Here is an 18,052-nt window from a genome sequence, read left to right as displayed (position 1 = left end):
TAGTCGAAAATGTGTGTCACCCGCGAACTATAGACGAATATTCTCGCAGGTTTGTGCGCGACGTTTAAAATAGCCTATCCCGCCTTTGGAGTCGACTATTTTTATGATTGCCTTACCAAAGCGGAACAAAGAGAATTATTCTTTATTAGCGGCCGCCTTGTTCTCTTTTCCTTTCACTTCGATCCGACCGAGATTTATAAATTAGCTCACAATCGCCGCTCGCGTTCCGCGGATATTCTACCTTCGAATTCCACTCTGCAACGAATTGTCCGATCTGAAATTTTTACACGTTTCGTTCTAATTGTTCTCCACGTTGCTTTTATCGATCCTTTCGAAGCAAATGAAGGCTTCAAACGAAACATTATTTGCTTCAGAAAGCAGTCGTTCTTACTTTTGCAAGACGGCAAACAATAATTATCCGCAACGCTGTGAACTCCTTTTACCTTCCATTTAATACAGTTGGTCAATTTCAAAATAATGCGATAATAACGCGATGTTTTGTCTTAATTACAAAATTATTGCAAGAAACACAATCTCGCTCTGAAAAGATCTATTACTGTTTTCATCGACGAAAGCGAGGAATTTTGACGTTTCGTAAAAAGATGATTGAACCGCGAAAAGTCGACGTAACGACGCCGAATTGGCGCGCGTTAGGACGCGAAACGTCTGCCGGGGACGTTATCAATGTTTCGTAAACGCAAACGGTGGCGTTAGGTAATATCTGTCGGGGTCATCGATCGCCGAGGTACCGCACACAAACGGAGAACAACCCTGGGTAATTAGGTCGTCGACGACTAATGGGGACCGCGTTTATCTTCAGGTCGATAGAAGTTCCGCGGGATTGCGCCGCGGTTGTGCAAATTCGACTCGCGCCCGACGGTTGCTTCTGTCTGTCTCCCTTTTTACTGTCAATGCAGTTGCATTCGATTGCGAGAACCACCACCCCTCTCGCTCCGCCGTTCCGACGGCCCCGAGAGTTGACGAAATAATTACTTTGTTCCACGCTCGCTTTCCTTCGTTGCTTTAGAAACCGATTTCGCATTTATCTTTGTCCGACGGATCGTTCCTTTCGCAACCGACCTCGGCACGAAGCTCCCGACACGCCGTAATTCACTGTAACTAATTCGGAACAATTGTTAACCGCTCTTGACAAAGCAACACGTTCGAATGTTCCCGTAAAAAAATCAATGGAACTTCGAGAGTGACACGCTGCTTTGCGGCCGAAGCCCAGTTCTTGTCATTGGCTCAGCCGCCTGGCGCCAGCTGATCTCACCCCTCCTGATTGGTCACTGTTTTTCGTTTAATAACTCGTAAACGAAGCCGTGAATTACATTTTCACTAAGGAGAAAGTTGCTTGAAATTACCTCACAAACCTCCCACCCCATATATCTTTCACAATTAAATTCTTCACAAAGATCCTCGGTATCTGTATCTATTACTACACACGCGCGTATGTATGCATCTATTTAGCCCAATGAAATTAAAGGAAACCATTTCTATATTTTATCTGAATTCGTCATCGCGAAGATTCTCATTCGTTGGCATGCTCGGATCTATTAGAAAGTCATCGAGTACTTACACATTACCGTAGCGGCGAGCTGAAGTCACCGTTTCCAAATATAAATCCCCGTTAACATTCCATCGGTATAGCAAACCAATTCGCAGCAATTAATACGGCATAGTTTATCGGGCTGCGCCGTTCCGCGCCGCCGTATCACTTTTTCACCTTGATTTTCTTCTCTAAGAATACAGCCAAGGCTTTCGCGTGGCTGCTTGATAATGAAATCAACTGCGCACTGCCAATGTGTCAATGATGAAATCCTTGACATTCCCTCACGACCTTCTGTCGACACACGCACGGGGTTCTCCGTTTTATAATCGTCGCCGTTGTGTCGTTACGGCGCCCCTCGTTCGCATACTTTTTCAACGGGAGACGAATCGAGGTGAAAAAACTTCACGATCGTTTCACGGCGCTTCGATGTTGTCGTTGTCCCGCTGGCGCGCACCAGGTGTTTCGTCATCGTCGTGTCGCACCGTAACAATCCGTGGCGTATAATCGAATTCGCGCTAAAATTGATTTCGTTTTGTAGACGATTGCATTCGGAATCGGGCCTTATTCGAATAATATTTTCAAATAAATTTGACGAATGAACTAACATTGCACGTTATTGCAATATAATATGGCTGATTCGACAGCTAGTGCTGAGTCACCGGGAACTACCTTTGAACTGTCAATAAAAATTAAGATATCTTCCTCTTACCAGACGACAAAACCAGGAAATACTCCAGAAGGTCTCGATAATTAGTAAAATGACCGAGGAAGTTCCTCGTGACCAAATTTACATTTCCAGCACGCGTGATGTGGAAATGTTTCAAAAAGACTGCTCAAGATATTAAAAGTTATTTAAACATATTCGAGCATTGCGCGCCACTGCAGATCCCGTTTTATGTTCATTAACCTACTTTGAAAATAGCTTCCTAAAATTCCTAATAATAGTACGGTTACTAAAAGAGGCGCCCGCCAATATATTTGGCAGCCGATCAATATATTATATAGGCCGTTCTCGTGTTCCGCATATTTGATACATAACGAGGCCGCGGTGCCTAATAATTTCTATTAGATAAGCAACGGTTATATCGGATCGGTTTATTTTCTAGTGCGCCTATTAAAAATAGTTTTCTTCCGTGTTTGACATTTATGGCGATTTTCGTGCGCGTTTCACGTAGCGCGGACATCGAATATTAGCTTGCAATCTATTTCTAAAATTACGCAAACCATGGTATAGCGATGATGATGATGATGATGATGATGATTCCCACCGCTAACGACTGAAACAGGCCGCCAGTGTGTCCCGGTAGGAATCATTTAGGTCGTGCAACTACCGTGGACTAAATAATCCGTGCCTCTTCGCTCGTAAATTATCCAGCGGCTAACTGCAAGAATTATTTAGGTCAGTCAGCTCCTAAGACTCGAATAATGCAATTAACCCCTCTTAACTGTTCCCTCGATAAGAACGCCGCTGCCGCTGCTCTGTGCAACGAATTCCCCGTACTTTCGACAGACGGAATATTATCGGAAGGGAATTTAAGACGCGTTTACGGTTACATCGGTCGCGCTTCCTCACTATCCTCGCGAATTTTCCGAGTCACGTTTCATTTTATCGCTGGACTTTAGCACAGCGTTCTAGTGTTCCACCGCCGTCTCGCAACTCGAGAATACCGATTAAATAACAAGTTTGTTAATAGGTCAATTCCTTTTTGTACGGTGGCTGTACCGTGCTTTTGTTTCCCTTATTTCGTATTTTGCGCGCGCGCGTTTCACACGCATTAATGCCATAAACTCGACGAAGAAACGAGGGGTTCGTAATGAGCTTCATTAATCACCTTGCACTCGGAGGACGCTGTTGCGGCGCTGCTGTGATTACCAATTTCTATTTTGCAAAGTATAAGAAACATACTGTAATGAACAAGAAATTCGAAGAATATTTATTCGGCGGAATACTTGTCGAATACAGTTTTTTTCCGAAGATATTACTCGATCGACTTCGTGGAATGAGTTTGAACAATTCAATCATTATGAGCAGCAGATCATTGTAAATTTATCAGAGCAGGCATCGCGTGCGGACAATGCGCGTTTCTGTATGCTCGAACGGAGATGAAATGGCGCGGGCTCGCGGTCGTTTATTTGAAAAGGAAACGACGCGCCTGATCGGACACACGTCGACGAACCAATTGATCAAGAAACTTGTACGTACCTGCACAAGGCAGAGTCGCGGTTGCGCAATTGGTTACGCGACGGCCGACGCGGATTATTCGAAATAAAAGATTCGGAGCGTGTCGTGCGATCGTATCTCTGGGCTTTCTTTCACGGGGAAAGTAAAAGTGGTCGTTCGGTGCCAAGGTGAGATTCACGGTGAAACTTATCGCGGGGTGTCCTTCGCGGTTTGTCTACCCGTGTCCTCGCCGCTGCACAATGGCCCGCATCGTAGACGTCGCCGACGTTTCGCCGATAAATCAACACCACTCGTATCGGATCCGCTGGAATCGCGTTGCTACGTGGACGATCGTTAATCTTCGGCTTCGGAAAATCGTAAAGCCTTGCCACTGAGATTCAAACACTTGGCTATTTTATTTATTTCTTTATTGCAATTGTTGCTTTCTATGTATGCAATTTTTACAATCTCTATAAATGAAATCGTAATTAAAATAATTTATTCGGTTCTTGACGCACACGTGGTTAATGTTTTCGACCTTTCTTCCCTCTTTTGCATTCGTCCGAACAATATCGATAAGATAAAGGAAAATTGCAGAATTATTTATATCTGCAGAATTACGGGAAAATTACTTTCGTGCATGATTGTGTAAGAAATATTGTCGATTTCGGTCTACTTCGGGAGATATTATTCATTTTTTTAGCTTTTTTAAGATATGTTCAATGCTCGAGTTGGTTCGTGAAATGTTTACCTTTACGTTAAGAAACTCTTCTGAAACGCAGTTTAGAATCTAGATCGTTGATGTTGTGCCGCAGATAAGCCTCCGGCTAATTGCGAGCCCGTCACTTTCTGTCTGCACTTAGTTGCAACATTACCATCCGGGACAGCGGGATTTAACGAAACTGTGGATTTCGTCACAGTTTCTAATAGCGCTATTCAACTTCTCTCTGTAATCTGCAAATGAAAAGTTCCTCGCAGTCACGACTTAAATTACTTCAGTCTACGTCCGAGTATCGAGCGAATGGCATTCGCGACTTTTTAGAGGCGAACAACGTAAAGAAATTACTGGACAAAATACGCCAGCGGAATGCGGTTTTTTTTTCTTACGAGCATTATCATTGACAACTGCATCATATTTAAACGACCGTTCACGAGATTTCTCGTGTCCCGATGCGTAAAGGAACTTGCTTACAAAAGTATCATATCCTGCGAAATTACTAAATTTATTTTAAAAACTACCTTCATAATATATTAGTTCGAAGATTAACAAATAGTCTAAAACATTAGGCTTTTTCTGCGCAACTCAAATGACCAGTCAATGTTAAAAATTATAATACCATTTCTCAAAATAGTTGTGGCCATACCAAATTTTTTTATATTTAAAAAGAGCTGTTAAAACTGCAAACCTTGTGCTTGCAAAAAGACAAGTATTCTTAAATTGCATATACCAATTGAAATACCGTATACCATATCCATGAGAACGTATCAGAGAATATTTTATGAAATAAATATCTTCTTTCTACATATATTCCATACAAAAGTCTTTACTATACATATATATAATATAATAATGTAGAATTTCTCTTTGCATGAAAGAATAACTTAAAATACTTCTAACCCACCGAAGGTAATACCGAGAATTTGTAAACAAGCTTTTTCCGGGGAATCCGATCTTGTCAGAATATTAATGAATTCCACACAGATCTCTGGGTGATTTCGCTTTCAAAAAAACCACGCGACCGGCTACGGGGATTCCCGACTAGAGTATCTTGTTTACCGAGTCCGTTCCCGGTATATTCCTCTATCTCCGCACCTGTCCTCGAACTAATCGATTTGCGTCACCAATTAAATAGCTGTGTTCCTTCTTTGTTTCAGTCGTGACCCATCAAAACAACATGTCTGTCACCACGTCCGTGCAGCCTGCCACCGAGAGTCTCTCGCGCCACGGGTAAGCACCACTTTCTTCGTTACGTGAGAAATGGGAGAAACGGCGGACTGTAATTCGATTCTGGAACGTTCGACCTGCCGAGCTTAGAATGCCCACAGCGTTTCCTGCGCCGGGTACCGGTTTCCGATCGCGCGTTGTAGTCATTCGATCTTTCAACGGGATCGATCGTCAACCAAGATTAGTATACCGGACAGTTTTGGGAAAAGAAAGTAACAGCTCGGAGTCCTTTCGGTGATCTAGCGCTCGTTAATGACGATTCAGTCTGGCGTTTATCGGGATTGAAACTGACTCAGATCCACGAGAGTTTCTCGCGTCGTTCTCTTATCTTTAATTTCTATTTATAGGTTAAGTTCAATATTTTTTCTTTGGATAATCGGATCGTTTATTTTCAAAGAGACCTGAGTCCATTTTCTCAAAGCTAGCTTTTTTTTAATATTTACATTTCTGCTTTATGTATAATTTATTTTACACATATTTATTATGTTGATTTAAATATAGAACGCAATATATATATATATGATAAAATAAACACGAAAATAACACAAGTAATTTGTTAACTACTCAAATTTTATTTCGCTTCGCCGACAACCCCACAATATTACTTATATGCCAAAAAATAGAATAGAAAGTTCTATAGTTAAATATTAGCTTAACGGAGACCGTTCCCGTTACGGCACGCGTAATGATTCTGAAAACTACGATAAAATACGTGCAGGAATCTCGTGATAAATACAAAAGATAATCCGCAAATATAGATTACGATTGTCAGACGGATTTTCACGTGTACGCCGATCTTTTCGCGAACAATTAGTCACTACGATTAGCCGCGACCAAGTGTTTAAACGCTGATAAGAAACTTCCGGAAAAATCTATTGCGTTCTAAATTGAATCGTCGCGAAGATTATAAGGTGAAATCAGCCGATCGATTTCAGCTCGTTCATTCAAATACGTGGCATCGTTAACCCCCTTGTCATACTTAGACGAGTCTGACACGTGTTGGAGATTTCTAATAATATCCCGTTAAGTACGAACGCTATCCCGTTCTTCCTGGTTCGAATAAAATTCGAAGCTTTTGCCGCGAATATTTAAACATTTTCGTAAGTGCAAATACACGATAAATATAAATATATGAACATATAAAATATATATAAATAATATAAAAACATAAACTGCCTTCCTTCTTAGAAATTACTGGCGATAGAATAGCTTATAATTATCGTAACTATGAAGAAAATGATACGGCAAGGGATTAACAATAATAAAAATCAGATTCTCTGAAAGTCGTTCGACGGCCTTCGATCGAAGTGCAAATACCGTAAAGGATCTATAATTCCATTAAAAATAAAGCTGCGTTCGGATGTATAAAAGCGAGACATCGTTTAATAAGAAAACGAGCGTATTCCGTTTCGTTACGCCATAATAGAATGGGGCACCTAACCGGCGCGGCAGCGTGACTCATTTTCCCCTAGAATTCTGTTCAATATCTTGCGCGCCCGAGTCACCAGCGAGTTTCGTCGAAATCGATGAGAGCCTGTGTGCTCCTCTCTCGTCGATCTATTTCCATCGCGGCGTCCAATTTACTCGCGAGAACCATAAAAGACCGCAAATGGTGATTGCGACTCGGAGCGGCACGCGCGGTCTTCCCTATGCACGCGCGTACGAATATAAATGTACATAGGGTGTCCTAAAAGTAATTCGTAATCGGGAAATGGGATGTTCTGGAGGTTAATTGAAGTAACTTTTTCTCTCATTGGTCGACGTTTTTTTCGTTAATAACTCGTTAACGACGCCTCGGAGAAAATTTTTGTAAAAAAAAAAGTTACTTCAAATGATCTGAGAAACATTCCATTTCCCGATTGCAAGTGATTTTTGGGACACCCTATGCATCGATATGACATATGTATGTATATTCGGAACGGTTAGATTCGGAGAGATACACGCGAACCCGGCCGCTCGCGGAATTATTCTTAGTGCCGCATTATTCGTGGAAGTCGCGTCGCTTTTGCATAATGCGGATACGTGGCTGTGTGGCGCCTCTGTGCTCGTTACGCCACTGCGCCTGAGAAAACACGAAGGACGGCTTCGCGAGGCGGATGCTTATGCCAGATTCAATCTGATATTGTTGTTCCGCGAATCTCCGGTAATAGCGGAGGCGGCTCCATTGTTCGGACCCTAATGGCTAGACAGAAACGTTCAGGCGCGCGAAACTTTTCGGGCTGATGACGCGGGATTATTAGATGACGCGGGTTTGGCGGATGACCGCGAGAGAAAATTGACAAGTTGATCCTTTATGGGCACGGAATTGCAGTGGCGCTAGCGCTCGTGGACATTCTCTGAATTGCTAGGAACTCGTTAATGAATTACGCTGGATACTCTGCGGCGCGGTTCTTCGCTGTAATTATACAGCTCCGAGAAATAAATTCGTTGTCTCGGTAACAAGGAAGAGTATGTGCGGTTTAGCATCATATTGTCCTAATGAGAGACGGAAAGTTATTCGACTTAGTACTGTTATTTAATGAACATCGTTTAGTAGTGTTCGTTTATGTCATAGAGTCATTAAACATTGGAGCTGTTTAAGTATTTTTTAACAAAAGTGACTGGTTGCAGGAAACATGGTCTACTTAAAAATGTTCTATTTAAAACATAGTTTACTTAAAAATGTTCTGTTTAAAACATAGTGTACTTAAAAATATTCTCCTTGAAATTGTTCTAGTTGAAACAAGTCCTACTTAAAAATGTTTTACTTGCAACCTGTTTTTCTTAAGATATGTCCTACTTGAAAATATTTTACCTGTAATATATCCTACTTAGGACACGATCTACTTAAAACAATACAGAATTAGTTAAAACGCCTACTAATTCCTGGGAACCGATCCAGTTACATTTCATTCGAGCTTTCATCGCACATGTAACATTTGATCCTTGGGTCGCTGAACACTCTACGTCTTCATCGTAGTATGCAAATTTGCATCGGTGAATTACGTATGACTAATATCTCGGCTCCACGTGTGCCTCATCTATGGATTTTGCTCTCGAGAGTAGCCGTGCGCCGTATAGAACGTTTTTAACCCGTGTTGCCAAATCCCGTTTAAACGTCGAACACGAAATCTGAATCGCGGTGAAAATATATGAAATCCATTTAAGATGATCTCAGGCAGAGTGTATCTCGAGAATCTGAAATACTTTCGGCGATCGCGGATACTCTCTAGACGTGCGACGATCTGAAATATCAAGAGGATCTTGAGCATTCGATCGTGTTTCGATATGGTATCTAGAAAGTTGCAAGAGCTCGGGGAACGTTTTTAAAAAGCCGAGCGAATCTGAAAAGCTGCTAACCGTTTACTCGGCGACCGTCGCCGGGTGTGTGCGCGGCACGCAAAAGAAGCAACTCGCAAGAAATGAAAGAAACACGGAGAAGCCGCGCGGGCGCATTAAATCTCTCCTCTTCGTTAATTGTTTGTGCCGTAAAAGGCCGCCCCTGGGCGAACGGACGATGACGAATCCAAACTTTCTAGTCCGCGGTGTCCCTTTTGGAAAGATGAAACCGCGCTCGCCTGCGCGCGTTTTAAATCAAAACCCCGATACTTTCTAATACACCGACCCGTTTCCATAAATCTAACAACCGCTTTCGTACGCGACTGTGTCCGGCATCGCGTGTCCAATTAGTATCCGATCGAGCCGTGCTCGTTCGGGGGTTATTAAACAACGCGATGCTCGATCGTCGTAATCGCCATCTGCGCTAACCGTAATCGGATGAAAAAGTGATCGTACGATGCCTTGTAACACACCGGGCAAAAAGACCACGAATCGCGCGTCCCGACTCGTTATGATAATTCTAATTGGTGTTACTCAAGGTACAATTATTCGAGGTCGTGAAAAAAACCAACTCCTACAGACTGTTCGTACCCCGTCACACCGTGACCATTTATTTCTATGCATTGCGCAACGTAATTAACGTAATTTCGTTTTTATTAAATAATCGATACAATGTTTTATAGCGTTGGATCACGAGCGTCCGACTTCTTCGTGTCATTATTCACTTGCGTGCACGAGCGCGATTTTAAGGATCACGTATAGTTTCTTCTTTTTATTAAACAATTTTGCGTAATCTCTCGAGCTGTGTCGAATCGCGCTCTTAGTTACAATTATCGAGATACAAAGAATATTCTTACTTAACTTGGATAGTTTTACTTTGCGCAAAGATCGTGTTACTGCTACTATATTATTATCGTATCTACCTCTCGATCTCTCATTGTAACAAAGGGTTCATTTCACTAATAAATAAAGGTATTATTATTATCACAATAATATCTTTATCTAATAAAGAATGGGGGGACAACTCCAAAGTGTTTTCGCTAAATTGATTCTCTCTCGCTAGAATACAATCTGTTCGCGCCTCTCTCGCCGAATCATCCAATTGCGGCGTCTTTCTCCTTCAATGGTATAATCGGAGCAATGTTTTTTTTCGGCGAACGTGTCCTCGCTGGAACCCGACACCCTTTGTCGCCGGTGCGTCAATTTGTCCCTTCGGAGTGGAGGAGACCAGGCTATTGTTCACACGCGGCAGCTTGGAATTCCACGTGGCCGCCGCGTCATCAGCTCGATCGCGGTTAATTAATAGTTAACGTAAGCCGGAAATTCTCGAAATTGCTGGACGACGAGGAGGGCAGACAGTGACCGAGAAAGAGACGAGGCATAGCAGAGGCGTCTGCTCCGAAGTCCTTCGGTTCGCGGAGTCACGTTGTTTCTGGATGACGACGACGACGATGGTGTTCATCTCACGTGGAATCCACGCGAAAGGGCAGCCATGAAAACCGTTCTTACGCAACGCGGCCGTGCCGAGCACCGTAAATTAGGAGCCAGAGGTGTCGCGAGACGATACCCATGGGGATTTGCATAACACCGGGACCCGATCGACGGCATCGCGAATGCAATAGAAACATATTACCTCGACGAATGATCCGGCCGGGTCAAGGAGAGGAACGTTTGCCTTGAACTTGTCTTATGGCTGCATTTCATTCTGCTTTTTCTGAGCGCGATCGCTATGGCGTCGAGCGGTTTTCAGATTTTTGTGTTTTGTAATTTCTCTACCGAATTTTGTTTAAATTCTGCTCTTCATTCGATTGGTATTTTCGATTTCTTTTAAATCGCTTTTAGGTTTGCTTTACATCGATTTTAGTTTTCTTTTAAATCGATTTTAGATTTCTCTTAGATTGATTTTAGATCTTTATTACTATACCAGATTTCTCTTGGTTAGACTTTAAATTACTTTTACATAAATTCAAATTGAATCGTCAACTTGTACTGTCTTAACACCGAGGAATGTTAAAAATATATACAATTTGAGAATACTGTCTGAAAAATTACTAAATTCAGAGATCGCCCATTGCGTGCACACGGTGAGAAGTGGCCGAACTATACGATTCTTGGAGAAAAGGTTTTCGTTTCGGAAAGAAAGAAAGTTGCGGTCGCTATCTCTCGAAGCGATTATTGGAAGGCAATTATTACCGGTCACAACGTTTTGTGTACATGAACGGAGTAGGGGTCCGTTTAACTGATCTGCTGATCGATTCCGCCGCGTCACACAAGCTCGTGTATTCGCGCGTACACACGCATACGTGGAACTGCGCTCGCGCGGGGCCTCGTATGAGTCGCGGTTATTACGCACCCGTTCACGTTATCATCACGTGAAAGAAACGTTTTTCCTCCTGATTTCCATATCTCTGCATGTTTAACGTTGTTCTACGTCGAAGCGGATCAGCCCAGTTCCCTGCTCTTTCTCTCTCCCTCTCTCTCTCTCTCTCTCTCTCTCTCTCGCTCTCTCTTCGCCTCGTGTAACGTTCTTTGCTTTTTTCCTTGGCGACCGTTCAAAGAGAACAGGCACGTGAAAATTAATTACCGATCACGAATTAATTGAGCAATCGATGCGCGGTTGCGACCAATGAAAGAGAGTCTCGCACGTTCGATATGCATGCATACATTAGATTTGGACATTATTCAAGTAACATTTTCATAGAAAATTCGCGAGAAATTGTAATATCGAGTATCGTAAAAATTTCTCCGTTCGATTATCACTTCATTTAAAACGGTGATACACTCCCCATTCGGTTGTTAACACGTTAAACATTTTCATTAAAACTTTTCAATACGATGGGTGATTTTAATCGAAATTATAAAAAATGTAATAAGTATTTTTTTGTAATCGATATATTTGATTGAAATGTTCAGAAGTTGTATTTATTTAACAGTCGCAAAAACATCGATAAAAAAGTCATGCATTCATTCTGTAAAGACGAGTTCTGTTTTTATCGCCACCATACTTGACGCAACGTCAGCTCGAACGTATTTAACGTCACTCAAACATCTACTTTCCAAAAGTCTTTTCGATAACCTCGAAATCCACTTTATAACAATGTACGTATTCCGCTAGTTTTGGAATCGTTTACGATTTAAAGACCGGCGTTTTGATATATTCAGTACTCCCATGAACGATTGTATTCTAATTCGCACGGTTATGTGGTTGGTTTGACATAATGGTAACAGGTTGCGTAACTCGATTTCGAGTTGTATAATTTGTTGGCACAGACGGACAGCTTTATGTAAACTTTATGAATAGCGAACCGTATAAAATGCAGTTTGCTTTGCCGCAAAATAAAAAAAGGATACTAATAAAACAAATGAAAACTTATCAAATAATTAAAACAAATAAAAATTTCTCAATGAGAAGAATTATCACGCGCGACGATTGTATGTCTGAATTTCCTGCGGCTTTACTATTCATTAAAATACATGCACGCCCATGGCGCGTAAGGAAAGGATACTCGGCTTCGCGGTGGCGTAACAAGCAGAGTCGAAATTTGGTCGCCCTAATTTTCTCTGCGAACGGAAACCAGGCTATACACGGCTACTGTTGCAAACATTTTCCAAAGTGACTGCGCGGGAACCGCTCGGGCAAATAGTCTTTTTTTTTTATTTGAAAAGCTGTTCGAGCCAGAAGGTCTGTCCGACGTTCGAGCAAAATCGCGCGGCCGTATCGCGGCTGTTGGGAAAGTAGTTGCTCGCCAAAATGGTAACGGTAGTCGAAAGAAACGTAGAAAAAGAAGAACCACATTCCAGATTCTTCCGGGTTTAACGGTTGAAAGTGTTCAAGGCCAGCACTCTTCGCCGTCTCGATCGGTCAAGATTGTCCGCAGATTCGACGAGAGAGAGAGAGAGACTCGGCTCGTTACTTATCTGCGATCGGTTGTCGAATTATTAACGGATGTCTATTGCGATAAGATGCTTTTACTATCGATCATCGTGTATCTCGAATGTGTTTTGCTTTGGAATTTTACCGAGACGGTATCTGCACCCGGTTTACGTCTTTTCTTTTCGCGCGCAGGAAACGCGAAACGTTAAAATCATCGCGAACGTGGACGAAGCATGACCCATTGCGCGTTTGATCGAGATTGACAAATTTACAAATGCAATTTTAACCAATTGTAAAATGTAATGTTACCGAATTTTAAAATGTAATTTTAACTAACTTTGAAATGTAATTTTAACTAATTTTGAAATGTAATTTTAGCTAATTTCAGAATGTAACTGTAACAAATTTAGAACAAATGTGAAACATTTCAAAACGGAATTTCCCATCTCTGCGATTTAATTTATTCGTCCCGTAAAATGTGATTTCAATTCGCGTCTTGCAAGCGCGTGTGCAAATATTTATTCAACTCGATCATAGAAAAAACGGCGACGTTACCAATAACCTTTTGCGAGATTTTTCCGTCTACAGTTTTTCTTTCTGTACGCAACAATGTCTATAATTTAACATCTGCCGGCCAGTCGAATGATATTCTAACGTAAGATAGAAATTTTAAAACGCCAACGCGAACGTCACCGAATAACTCGTAATAAATGTTAAAATCGATGATAAAATTCCTTGACGTAGGTTCTAATCTTCACCTATTCGTTAGAGTGAGAACCGCTTTGCATAATTCCTTTTAAAAATTAAAACGATTGCTTGTAGGAAAAAGTCGAGTAAAAAGAACCAACAAATTCCCATTTATCGTAGCACTTTTCGTGATGCACGACACTAGAAGTTCTATCGCCGACGAAAGTCGTATAATATTGCATGCGTAACGTGGCGTTGTCGAATAATTTAATCGAATAATTTGTGTAGAAAAATCAAAATTTTGCGTACAAAGAAACTGCTTTTTGTACGATCCGAGTGAAAATTATTCAAGTAAAGTGAACGACCATTATCAAAGTACCGTTTTCTTTTGTTTCAGGAGCAACATCTCGTTGTCCTGCCATAGTCTTTGCGGGAGTGTTGACGATGGCCTCCAGGGATCGCATCCGCAGTACCAGGACACAATCCTTACCATCGAAGAACTCCGTGCTCAACTAAACTCGTGCTTCACGTAAGTGTTGGTTTGACTTTGGTTCTTCGTTAACCTGAAACGCAAATGCCTTATGAAAAATTGAAACTCGTTCGTTAAATCGTTGATTTTACGTGTTTAATTAGTGAAGAGATAGAAATAATTTAAAATTATTTTCTATACAAATAAAAAAATAAACGCTAAGAAATTACTAAACGCTTAAAAATAAAATGCAAAATAAAAATTGTCCGTATATCTGTCGCAGATAATATTAGTAATGCAGAAGTTGCATTCTGTCTTTAATAATTTAAATTCGTTCAATAATCGTCCGACGTGACGATATTAATTAGCTTAATTCTACCCACCTCTTATCACAGAAACGAAGAAACCTTCTACCGTGTCTGTAACATAAAATTAATAGTATTATAAAAATGAATTCAGAAACTAATTCTAAGCTCGATATACGAGCCAAGTCGTATAAAAATCGTGTGTAAACCTATCAACGACCTAACACGCCGTTCAAGTTCGAATAGGTCCGTGTTCGATGCGCAAAACGTTGACGATCGCCATAACGCAAAGCTCGTCCAATAAACGGCGTGTAGAAAATTCAATTACAGCTGCTATCGTTCGAGTGAGAAACGATAATGGAGAATTCGACACGGCTCTCTTATCGGTTACGTCAAGAACTCGCGCGTTTCATAAAAGCTTCGATAAAAGTTACAACCGGTTCAACAGCCGCTATCTGTAACAATTAACTTCGCCGGCCCTTCTTTTTTTCTCGCCTCGCATAACTCTTCTCCCAGCGTGCCGATAATTAGCATAGGGTTATCGGTCTCCGGTATCGCGAGATATCGGTATCGTCCACCGCCGTCGGCCGCTATATTCCACGAGTAAAAGGATCTCCGCTCGATCGCCGCGCGCGCGCCGCGTAGATCCTGGGAACGAGGCGCGCGCGCGACTACGCTTATTGCGCGCAGACTTGAACTCAACCCGACAATAATAGAATCCGATGCGATCCAGAACCGTCGCGATGATTAAATTCGTTTTAGACGTCGGCGCTATATCAAGCGGAGAAATCCGGTTCGAACTCCATTATTCCCAGAGTTCATTGTTTCAATGGAATCTGCGGTCTCTCTGCGTCACTCGCGCTGCAGAATAGAAATCGCCGTGAAAACATCCCGCGTTGTAATCCAATCGTGCGCCGCCTCGGCTTTCAAATTTGAAACGTCCTATTGGCTCCCGTCTTCCCGCCGCTGTTAACGGTGCATCGAGTAGGTCGATTACGTCGGGCTCGTGTCATTTGTTAAACAAGGTTGCGAATTAATTGTCCACTGGAATTGTAAAATACAATATCTATTTTTGAAAGTAGAGCAGAGCGAGATTAGAAGAATTTACTTACACGGATCTCCACAGATTTTGAGAACAAATAGAATCCTCTCGCGAATTTAAAGCAACTGTTTACATGTTTCTATCTGCAAAAATGAAATATTATTTTTAATAAGTAAAATATTGTTTTAAAAATAAATAAAATATATTTAATAATTGAGATTAAAAGAGATACTGAGCGAGGAAGATCGATATAGACCTTCCTCAACGATACGCGATGTAGATGGAAGGATCTAGGCTATGGAATTTAAATTGACGTCGTTGTTATACAACCATGTACGTCGTTAAAGTTTAAAACTCTTTCGTTTTCTGTCCTCCTCGTTGTCGGTCTATACGCGTGTATCGTGTATTTATGAAAGAGAGAGAGAGAGAGATAGCTGCCAGAGAGACAACGAAAGAGATAAAAGAATCCAATAATCGTCGAATAACTTCGTGGCTTTTTACATCGTAACGAAGACGAACGGCAAGACGGTGATTATTGCAAATTATAGCGTTTTGTGTCCGGCGCGGAGCACGGTATAGTTTCCGCGCACTGCTAAGAGAATGAAGTTTTTCTTTTTTAATGCTACCTGGAAGCATCGTTGCGGATGAACTCAAGACATTTCCGTAACCTATCGGGTTTCTAATTACTTCCACACACCGGTCTTGTAATAATAGGAGCGGGATACTCAATGGCGGGCACTCTTCGCGCTTGCTATCTTATCGTTCAGATGATCTGTACCGAGATAATGTTTAAAAGTTTGCTTGTGAACCGTCGTTAAATCGTGCTTAATAATAATTATAATCGCGCGCGACAACGATCGTCGAATAAAATGAAAACGATAACGTTAATCCAGCTCGCGAATTTCCGTGCGAAAATAAATCGGCGCCTTTGATTATACCGTACGATTGTGCGACAAGCTTTTTTTAATATGTGTCGAGTATGCACACATTAAATTTGAAAATTGCTATATCTAGAATAATATATATCTAGAATTTAAAAAGCAATTAATATATTTGATTTTGCCTATTTAATTTTGCACACCGTGTATTACTGTTCAACGAAAATTAATTCCAGCATCTTGAATCCTATCAGAATAACATTGCCGATTCAAAAATTGGACGACGCTTGTTAATATAACATTTACGTTAGTTTTTTCAAAAAATAAAAGATAAATGTTAGGTTATGTCACTGGAAAGTTATGGACAATCTGTGAAACTAGAGCTTAACCAGAAAATCTTTTTACAAAAATTTGATTCCAAGTGAAATATTCGTTAACGCGATACAATGATACTTTGATTGCTATGCAACAAGTTTTGTTAGACGTATATACTGACGGTGAACTATTTGGTTTACAGATGTGGAGTTTCGTGGAGTGAAGATCACGTGTCCCTCGACTGCAGCGAATGTGGTGGTTACTCCCTACAACGGCCGTGCCCGCTGTGCGACGGACGTTGCCATACCGTGTGGAAGCGCGACCTTACCATGGTAAACATCTATTTTTTACTGTGACCACCGTGTTCCCCATAATCATCGGGGAGAGGGGGAGAGAGCCACACCGCGATCGATCCAACGCCCACGGGATAGAACGGTCGAGTGATCGATCTTAATACGCGCATTACTCGTCCCGATGGAACCAGTTCCATTCAACTTGAATTCCAAGCCCTTTCAAACGTTTCGATCGCGACACCATTCTGAAGCTAAAAGGAGACGGGTCCGTTTCACGTTTCCAGATACGCCTGCGTTCATATTAACTTTGCAACTATTCATAGGCCTCGCCATCGTTTTCCAGACTTTGGTGACTCCACAAATGTTACAACGAAACTGAAAAAATATATGTAAATTCTCATCCTTGTACATTAATTTTACAAAAATCTGGAGACGAAAAATATTGTTAACACATTGCGTACGGGAGACGAGATTACTCGTCTTTAGCCATTCGAACGTTGTGGCCGGGAAACGGAATATCTCGTTTTCAGGTTTTTTCGACTCAATCGTCGATTTAAGGAACTAAATATAGACTTTCCTGTTATGTCTTGCGTATCCCCATAACAAATGGTTAGTAAAAAAAAATGAATGTCAACTTTTTGTCACGCGAGCAGAGCGCCGCACGCAATGTGTTAAAATATTCTTGGCAAATGTGAAATAGTGATGCAATCATTTTTTCTTACACGTTTAATTGCATTTTAAAGATTCGCGTACATCGTAAATATCCCACAGTTTAATTAAAAATATTTGCTTCTCGGGAGACTGTATACGTTGTTTTTAGAGTTTAAATTCTCCTACTTTCTCGTTCTTTTCTTGTTTCAAATTTTTAGTAAAGCGACTTCTCTAAGCTCTGCGCCCGAGACACCCCCCGATACCACAGCGCTGGTACAAACATGAAAGATAATGTTCAGCAATTCCATGCTGCGAAGCTAAATTTGCATTGGAAATAGGTAATTATTGGCTGCGTTTGGGTTAGATCAGGGTCAGATGTTACGTTAGGTCTGGGTTAATGGAAGTCGGATTTCTCATGGTCGCGGTGATTTCCATAAATGCATAATAATTTGTCGAAAACATTACGCGAGGCAAAAAAAAAACGAACTGGCGATGTGTTGTATGGCGTCGTTGGAATCGAACAGGAAAGTGGCTGTTTCCCCAAAAAGTTTCCAAGGAGTTC

At 41.4% G+C, this 18,052-nt stretch overlaps 1 protein-coding gene across 1 annotated transcript in view; it reads left to right on the top strand.

Moving 5' to 3' along the window:
- The window catches only part of Pino (protein pinocchio), a 28,876-nt gene that overhangs the window by 7,746 nt on the left and 3,078 nt on the right, over window positions 1–18,052 (top strand). Inside the window, exons 2-4 of the mRNA XM_078189286.1 lie at window positions 5,589–5,661; window positions 13,935–14,066; window positions 16,749–16,878. Coding sequence (XP_078045412.1) covers window positions 5,609–5,661; window positions 13,935–14,066; window positions 16,749–16,878 — 315 coding nt within the window. The 5' untranslated portion in view covers window positions 5,589–5,608. The remainder of the gene's footprint in view (window positions 1–5,588; window positions 5,662–13,934; window positions 14,067–16,748; window positions 16,879–18,052) is intronic.

This window comes from Augochlora pura, chromosome 8, assembly GCF_028453695.1.
Source record: "Augochlora pura isolate Apur16 chromosome 8, APUR_v2.2.1, whole genome shotgun sequence".
In the NCBI taxonomy this organism is placed as follows: Eukaryota; Metazoa; Arthropoda; class Insecta; order Hymenoptera; family Halictidae; genus Augochlora; species Augochlora pura.
Note: the sequence above shows the minus strand (reverse complement) of the source record. Positions and strands in the feature narration are given on the sequence as shown.